This window comes from Pygocentrus nattereri, chromosome 2 (genome assembly GCF_015220715.1).
Source record: "Pygocentrus nattereri isolate fPygNat1 chromosome 2, fPygNat1.pri, whole genome shotgun sequence".
Lineage (NCBI taxonomy): Eukaryota > Metazoa > Chordata > Actinopteri > Characiformes > Serrasalmidae > Pygocentrus > Pygocentrus nattereri.
In genome coordinates, this window is record NC_051212.1 from 54,447,434 (window position 1) to 54,456,848 (window position 9,415).

The window sequence follows — 9,415 nt, forward strand, 5'->3', positions numbered from 1 at the left end:
GAATAACCTTCTTCTCTAACATTTCGGCCAACAAAACCCGCATCTCTTTATACATGGCCGGCGGTAACGGACGGAATCTCTCTCGGATGGGCACGGAATCCCCAGTTAGGATCCGATGTTGGACTGTATCGGTCCGCCCAAAATCCTCATCACCTACAGCAAAGACTTGATTCCACTTCCGTAATAATGCCTGCAGCTCACCTTGCTGTTGCGGCGTCAGATCCCGCCTGTCGCCTAAGTCATTTACTGCCGGGCAGGACTCACCCTCAGTGGCCGGGGCCCCTACCTCCACAACACTAACTGTCACCTGCCCATCTGCCTCTGGGGTCAAATTCAGCTCAGATGCACCAAAGACATCAGCTTCCCCTATCCGGAACAGACAGCCCAACTTCTGATAGCGCCCTATGGACAAAGCACAGGGGGTCAAGTTGCGAATACGTACTGGAACTCTCCCTCTCCTTACCACAGCTACCACCCGTGCCACTTCAATTGGGTGAGACCCTGGCATGGCTTCTACCAACCCACAGTAATCTGTCCCACGAGGGCCCATACGAGCACGGCCCCAAACTACAACCTCACTCAAAGCAGGTACCTTAATGCCTTGGCGGCTGGAAGGCCAAACATACCCCACACTACCATTTTCCTGAGCAGTTACACCAATGCGTTGACAGACTGCAAAAGCCTGTTTCCAGGCACCCTGTGAAAAATAAGGAACGACCTCTGGTGCTGGTAATTTTCGGAAAACAACATCCCAACATGCAGATATTACATTCATTCCGATAAGGAAAGGACTAGTAAGGTGGTTGTCTTCAACAAGGACAACACCCCGGGCTGGGACCCTCACTCCCTCAAATTCAAAGTCCATCACTACATAACCAGAATAGGGAATAACTAACCCATTAGCTGCCTTAAGCGTAAAAACGGTTGAAGCTGCTACATCACTTGATCTATTGGAAAAATAATGCCTATACAAACTCTGCCGCATCAGTGTAACCTGAGAGCCTGTATCTAATACCCCAGTAAGTTTAACTCCCTCCACAGTAACCTCAACGCTTGGGCAAGTACCGATAAATGTATCTATGGTCCCTTGACAATCTTCCTGTCCCACAACTTGGACCTCAGTAGTGGGGTAACCTAGTTTAAAACTGACCTAGGCCCTGCTATATCCCTACAATTTCGTGCAAAATGGCCTGCCTGATTACATTGGCGACAAATGGGTCTACCCTCTGGGTCCCACCTATCTAAACAAGGCCGAACCCTCTGACGATTTGCAATGGGGTTACCTACCGGTGGCAACTGGGGAGCAGGTGGATATACTACAGGCTGCAATTCTTTAAGTAACTCTTGTGTCCAACCCTTCATCTGTTCCTTCATCTCACTCAAAATTTCTTGCTTCAAAGTCTGCTTCCAATCATCCCGTATAGGATGCAACTTAGCACTACAACACCCACCTTGAGTATGACTGACTACACCTACAGGGTCGAGGCCTTGCTGTTCTCCCTCCATCAACATTGCTTCCTCACAAACAGCTGCAAAAGATTCATCTGGATTTCGTCGCACATACGTCTTAAGGGCCTGCCTCAAACTCCCATTCCCCATTCCAAGCAGCAGCTGATCCCTCAATTGGCCATCGGAGGGTGCCTCGTCTGGGTGACGTGCCCGCAGCCTGCAAGACAATTCCTTCAAACGCAACGTAAACAATCTCAGTGATTCCTCCGGACGCTGCCGGCAACTAAAAAAACGTGAGCGCAACACTGGGAGAGCAACCTGGTCCCCATATAGTATATCTAGGAAACGGAAAATTTTCACTGCCCTATCACGATCTCCAGCCTCTAAAACATTTACCTCACGCTTAGCATCCCCAACTAATGTCCCCATAATAATACTGGCCTGTTGTGCATCGGTATACTGGGCGGCTCCCAACAACCCAAGCATCTGTTCCTTCCATTCTGCATATTTAAGATCACCCCTATCCCCACTAAATTTAGGCAGCCAAGGCGCACCCGCAAAAACCGGCATCATCATCATTTTCCTAATCAATTTGTTACCACAATGAAAAAGGAGGGAAAGAATGGTCACTCAAATTGCTCACAATACCCGGATCCTGCCGACTACGCCAAAAATTTCTGTGACACTGGTGAGCCACAAGAAATTATCCGACTACGCCACCTGGGAAATTAGAGTCCCAGGAACTCTTGTTAATTAAAAAAACACCAGCTTTGTATTAGGTCCTTTGGGTAACCGGGGGTGAGCAGCAATGAGTAACCACAAACTTTCCCAATCAACACAATTTATTCAACTTCCATTCGATAACAACAAAATCAGGGTTAATCCAGAGCAGATTGGCATAAGGAGCAAAAGAAAAAAAACCCAAACACTTTATTCCTGGACCGTATTTCTAAAACTAAGCTGCAGCTCCACTCTAAAATCCCACCCAATTTACGTACTACACACAGGCCACTTGACCCCAACAAGATACCTAAACACAATAGCAAAACCAAAAAAAAACACCATGAAATCAAAAACACAGCAGCAAACCCAAAACACAGCAACAAAACCAAAAAAACAACTGAATTCGACACAGCGTAATCCCAACCCTCACATTTAAACCCCCACATAAAATCCCGATCCTCATTTAATTAGGGAAAGGTAAAAGCAACACCAGTTGGCAAGCAGCAGTCCATGAGGCGGCAATGGCGGACGGATCACAGCTTCCACGCTGAGGTTCCTCCTCACCCACGCTGGCTCTACGTGACGCTCAAGCACGAGGCAGCTGCGGCAAAAGAGATAGCAGCAGTATTCTGGCCACACAGCAAACAATAACTTCCACTCAATTCTTTCTGGGCCACTTCCGCACCCTTAGCACTCAATATGGACACTTTTCCACCCGTAAAAGAGATATACTCACGATTTGCCTGGGAGTCGGGAAACCCAAACCCCCAGTGCGAGTACTCCAAGCCTGGGTGGAAAGTCCAAAGACGGCAGCCTCGCTCCCGCTTCCGTGCAGACTCCGCTCAGCAACTTCTCCTGGTAACCGCTCGTCGACCCCAGCGTACCAAACACTGTCACCGCTGCCAGATCCCAGCCTCGCCTTTATTCGCCGTCCGTGCTGTGTTTGCCGTGTCCTCGCTTCCCACCGCCCCACGCTCTCTCTCTGTCCCTATCTGTCTCTGTGTCTGTCTGTCTCTGGCTGTCTGTCTCTAACGCAGCAGCTCCGGTTAAAACCGGAAAACAGTCATTGGTCCAGCCCCCCAACAATCCCCATAGGCTGCGCCATCACAACAGCAAACAGCGATTGGTCCACTCACCCGCCAGTCAATGGCGCTTCCAGGGAGATCACCTGCTGTCAATCCTGGGTAATCAGAGATCCTGAAACCACCTTTCAAAATAAAAGTCCCACAACACAACCAATACAAAAAAGGAATACAAAAAAAAAGAAAAAAAGACTAATTTTCACCGTCTGTCAGCTGTAAATCTGTCTTTTTCCCCTCAAATTAACGGAAAATGTGGTTTATGATCACAAATTGCTTTATGCTTACAATTTTATAAGTTATTACTGCACAACTGCACATTGGAACAGTGCAATACTAGTGTATATTGTGTATATTCAGAGTCGGCGTACATATGTTTCTTTTTCTTCTTAGATATTTATAAATTTTTTTGGTAATTAAATTCTATAAGGGGGCTACACACCTAAGATTTTCACTCACTGTCCCCCTGTGTAAATGTGATGTGACAACAAATGTGATTTGATTAGATTTTTAAAATTTGATTTACTGTTGAAAGCCAAAAATCTGAGACTCTCCTTGTATTTTTTTATAAAAGTAATTTTGACAGAGTTGATCACTGAGACAACACATTGGAAAAATGAGTGGACTTTCAGTAGAAAAAAGAACTGGGAGCTCAGCTTCTTTGATTATAGTTTTGAAATTACATCATCTATATGACTCCAGAGACGACAGTTACAGCCTCACACGACGCCACCTTCTGAATGAAGCTTGACATTTGGTGCTAAAAGACCAGAAGCCTTAAAGAAAAGGCCGTTTGCTGCCACACCTATCATGCATTTGCTCTGACTATTCAAGACATACACTACAATATTTTAAAATCAGAACATTCAGAAGATCTCGATTACAGCCTGGACTTTTTCTTTCTTGGACATAATGTACATGGAACTCTCCACTGCCCGAGTAAATGGTGCTAATATTATAATATTATATAATATTATTATAATGAAGCTAATATTAATATTTGGTACGATGCAATTGAAACCCTGAAAAATATGTAATATGTTGTAAAAACTCCTCCCTCCCCCTTTTTTTTCTCCTCTATTTTATTTTATTTTATTTTATGGTCTTGTTATGTCCTTTGTTCTATCTGTGCTTGTGTGATTTGTGTTATGTGTTTTTGCAGTACTGGTTACTGCTTTCGTTAAACATAATAAAGAATTGATCGCAAAAAAAAGAACATTCAGAAGATGCAGCTTAAAGTTGTAGAATTAATCTACCAACCGCCAAATATAAATTACAAGACACAAAGTCACAAAGTTGACAGTAAAAGTCAAACAATTAAGGAGAATTCTGTACAGATCATTTAAAAGCAGACGAATTGAGACAGAGCCTTTGCACATCAATTTCTAGAGTAATGTAATTTCACCTCCTTCAAAAATATATTCATTTTTAATAACATACCCACAGAAAAATTAACAAGCTGTTGCAAAGCTGTTTAGAAGCATTCTTTCACCATGATGCACTTCTTCATTTCATCATTTAATCAAAGATGCTGTACTACAAGTACTTTCAAAGTAATTGCTTAAAAAGAAAAGGAAGACTTTTTGGAAACAGTTAGAGCTGAAGGATTTGTTTATGCAAATTTAAAGGGCTGTAAAGCACCAAGGTGACATGCTTTACAGCCTCTAAACACACTTAATTTGTTTTGCCATATTACGTGGGTAATGTTAGAAGCATTGAGTTTGGAAGCTTATATTTGAAAAAAAAAAAACATGCAGCCTGTGTTCCTCTGTAATTGAAACTGTTTTTCTTGGCCTACAGATCTTGGCACAACGGCTGATTCATCCTTGACTCGGACGCATCTGAGCATCAGGACCCGAGCAACAGAATCATGCAGTGGAAGTGGAGGCACTGCTGTACAAGCATAACTGGATTTCTAGTTTTGCTCCTGTGTGTGGGAGTGTTCCTCTTTGTCAGCGAATACATCTTGCTGGCAAGAAAGAAGGACCACCAGGTGAACAGTGTAAATCACAAAGCGCAGAAACTGGAGAAGAACCACAGCGTGACCAAGCAGAACATGTGGACAGAGGAAGCAACGTCCCCTTTTCCAGCAACGTCAGAGGGAAACCTCAGCTCCATTCTGGAAGACTCCTCCCAGCAAGGGCTGAAGAACTCTGTGGAGTCTAATGTCAGTTTCAGTGAGGAGATAATAGCAGAGAGTGTCCTCAAGGTAGAACCCTACAACTACATCATCAATGAAGAAGACAAGTGTCAGGAAAAGGATCCTTTCTTAGTGCTGCTGATTACTGTTGAGCCCCAGAATAATCAATCCAGGGATGCCATCAGGCAGACGTGGGGGAATGAGAGCGTGGCTGAGGGCGTGGGATTTGTACGGCTCTTCCTTTTGGGAATAAGAGAAGGACCTACCAGCCAACTGCAGAGCTCCATAGAGGCAGAGTCTCAACAGTATCATGACATTATCCAGCAAAACTACATAGACTCGTATTACAACCTTACCATCAAGACACTGATGGGAATGCACTGGATAGCAACGTACTGCCCAGGAGCTAGTTACGTCATGAAGACGGACAGTGACATGTTCATCAATACGGAATACCTCATCCAAAAACTTCTCAATCCCAGCCTTCCGCCAAAACTAAAGTATTTCACTGGACGCCTCCTGAAAGACGAGCCCCCAATCAGAAAAAATGACAGTAAGTGGTACATTTCAGAAGAGGTGTACCCCGACGACATGTACCCTCCTTTTTGCTCAGGAACTGGATACGTCTTCTCGGGCGACCTGGCTGAGCTGATATACAGGACTTCTCTGAGCATACGACGGCTGCATCTTGAGGATGTTTACGTAGCGATCTGCCTTGCAAAACTGAAGATAGAACCAGTTCCTCCGCCCAACAAATCCCTGTTCAATTTCAACCGGGTACCATACTCCAGCTGCAAATACAGCAATCTGATAACCTCTCATGGGCTCCTTCCCACTGAGATAATAAAGTACTGGCAGGACCTGCAGACCAACAAACACAATGCCTGCGACCATACAGAGTAAAGCAACAAAGTTTGCAAGCCTCGACAGTGACTGGAACTGGAACAACTTTGTGAACGTTTCATTGGACATACCAGTTGAAAGTGGGAAACAAGGTTGTTTAGATGCTTCTCCAAACAGAAGTTTGAAAAGCATAGGAACATTATTTTGGAACATGAGGGAAGTAACTTCTCCAACAGAGAACTTCATATCACTGGCAAAAATCAATGTGAACGTAAAGCTTTCCCTGATATCATGGTCTGAATTACTGCAAGTCTGAAACATAAGCAGAGCCTGACCGATATACTTCCGGTGGCTGATGATATTGGCCAATATTGACAACCCATGGTTTTATTGGTATCAACGAAAGCATCACTGAAAAAAGGTTGATAATTACCAGCTTTTTTGGTTCAGACTTCAAAATTGAAGTGATTTCAAAAAAAGAATATGGTTATGACAACTTCTTCTTCTTTCGGCTGCTCCCTTTAGGGGTCGCCACAGTGGAATATCTGCCTCCATCTTGCCCTATCCATTGCCTCCTCTACTTTCACACCAACCATCTCCATGTCCACCTTAACTACATCCATAAGCTAATCTATAGCACAAAAAACATGTTAACACGTATTGGGGTAACTGATAAAAAAAAAGTAATATAAGAGGTAAACTGCAAAGGATTGTACGGAACTCCATGCCCAGCATAACAATATTTATATTATTTGACTGGTTTATTCAAGCTTAAGACATTTGAAGCACTGCCCAAGAAGAATTATTGGAGCATTATGTTAAAATCTAACTGGCCTGATGAGATTTTTGAATGATGGATCTACTGTCAAAGGTTTTAAAACAAATCGGTGGGTAAATGGGGTTTGTTTTCATTAAATGTGAAAAAAGTAAAGTAAAACTTTTTTGGGGCATGGTTTACCTACAATACATATACAAGGCCACATTTAATTAGACTATTTTGGAAGTTTACTCAAAATAATTTCATATTACTTTATTGCTTGTACCCCACTCTTCCTCTGTTAATACCTAGAACGTACTTGGCATTTCAGTGTAACATGGTAGTTAAACTGTCTTATAATTTACCATCATGTTACCCAAAATAATTACCCAGTACTTTGGATTTGTACTTCACACTTACCTGGTTAATGGTTAAGACTGTGAAAGAAGGAATTACCCAAAGAGTTATTCTAGCACTATATCTACCATTATAGTTTCTTTATATTCTTGTTCCATCTTAAAATCATGGAAAACAGAGAGTCCGTCTGAATGAGCTGTTTTATATGCTGAACACAGAGGCCTTCAAGAGAATCTGGAGAATACTTTGTCCTTGGTTTTACTAATGTTACCGCTTAAGTAGAGGCCATCCCTGCAAATGCACTGTTCCTACCATTTTCTAGATTAACTTTAAATGAAAACTTGCAGCTAATCGGCACCTTCACCAGAGCTTAATTTGGGGCCAAAAATGCTTTTGAGATGCATTTCAACTCCAGCATTTAACCACAATAGCCTTGTCTTGATATGAAGGCTTGTACAAAATGGTGGTGGTTGTGTTTGGTGACTGTCATGCGTTTTCTGAAGAGCACACAGAGCTTGTATAATGATGTGATTATTTGTAGTTGCATTTTGTCCATGAAATGGCCTATTTTGTCTATGTAATTACCCTCTTTGTGCTCTTTTGTTGCATTTCTGGGGCTGAACTTTCATCTTAGTTTCCTAACTTCTGCAGTATTTTAGGTTGAATTTCCTACTGCATTAATCCAGTCTTGACCTTTGCACAAGTACAAGCACATGCCTAACAGAAATAAACAGTACAGTGTCTATTTTGCCACTCTGTAGAAACAATTCAGTGACCTCTCAGAGTGCATCTAGCAATAAAGTCAAGTTAAAGTTTATTTATGTAGTGCTTTTTACAGTAGGTGTTGTCATAAAGCAGCTTTACAGAAAAATCCTGGTCCGAGCTGCCATGAGCAGCACCAGTGGTGACAGTGGCAAGGAAAACTCCATAAGAGCAAGAGGAAGAAACCTTGAGAGGAACCAAGACTCAGAAGGGGAACCCATCCTCCTCTGGACCACACTGGATAGCAACAATAAAGGCAGCATGGAGCTTCTTTTTACAGAGACACTCTTATTCAACATGCTGATCCATTTTGCTACCAGCATTGTGGGCACACATGCATATTTCTTTTGTAAAATAAACATTTTATGACCTGACTATGAAGTCTTTCATAAGACCTTGTGGACCCTCTTTTATTACCATACCTCCATGTGTAAAACTCTGAATTGTGTCGTGTTTCTCTCACCTTCCCACTGCTCTGTAGAATAGTGGTCCTCGTCCTCCACACCCGCTCTCTGCTGACGATATCTCTCGTCACATCCACTTCGGTGTCCAGAGAGCTCCTCTGCTTCAGGGTGATGTCATCATCCTGATGTGTCTTAATAGTGGAACCCGTTTTGGTCATAATTCTTGACGGCAGCAGACATGGCCTCTGAAAGCAACCAGGGGACACCACGAGGGACTGTGAGAAACAGAGACTGCTTGTAAAAGAGCTTGGCTTATTCAAATCTGTGGAAAATTCAGAACATAGGTTGGGCTAATTTGCTACTGAGCCAAATTTGACCTATGAGCTCTATAGTTAATCATGATGGTCCACTGTAGATCCTTTACAGAAGCTCCTTAAACAATTTCTCTGTCAAAGCAGTCATTCATGACAGCTTTGGTAGAGATAGCTCAGACCAAAGGAAACATTGTTATATAATCAGGTTTACACTCATTTCACATCAAATCTTATTATTTTAAATAATTAAATAATTTTAAAACCCCTTTCAGCTGTGCAGCTTCATACCACCACCTCACTTCACTTGTCTTTTTTCCATGGTTGCCTCATTCATGGCACATATAGTTTATATTCATTCAATTTTATAATCAGTTTAATCAGTTAATGTCTATTTTTATGCAATTAGATTTCATAAAACTTCAAATGAAACGCAGGGATAACACTGTATGGAAAACTGCTTCTTCTGTGGAAGCTGGTGTATGGAATACTGATGGCCCAAACCAATCAAAATGCATCTTGGTCCAACCCATAGATATACATACCTAGATGCCATGTTGGGTCCAAGGGCGATCAACATCGCTTCTGGA

General features: G+C 42.6%; 1 protein-coding gene across 1 annotated transcript; it reads left to right on the forward strand.

Annotated features, from left to right (window-relative positions):
- Window positions 1–2,871: 2,871 nt before the first annotated feature.
- On the forward strand, window positions 2,872–6,294 carry LOC108430778 (beta-1,3-galactosyltransferase 2-like). The gene is made up of 4 exons (XM_037544086.1): window positions 2,872–3,030; window positions 3,210–3,356; window positions 4,414–4,418; window positions 5,208–6,294. Exons 1-4 carry the CDS (start codon window positions 2,872–2,874, stop codon window positions 6,292–6,294), a joined length of 1,398 nt encoding a protein of 465 aa, XP_037399983.1.
- Window positions 6,295–9,415: the final 3,121 nt, after the last annotated feature.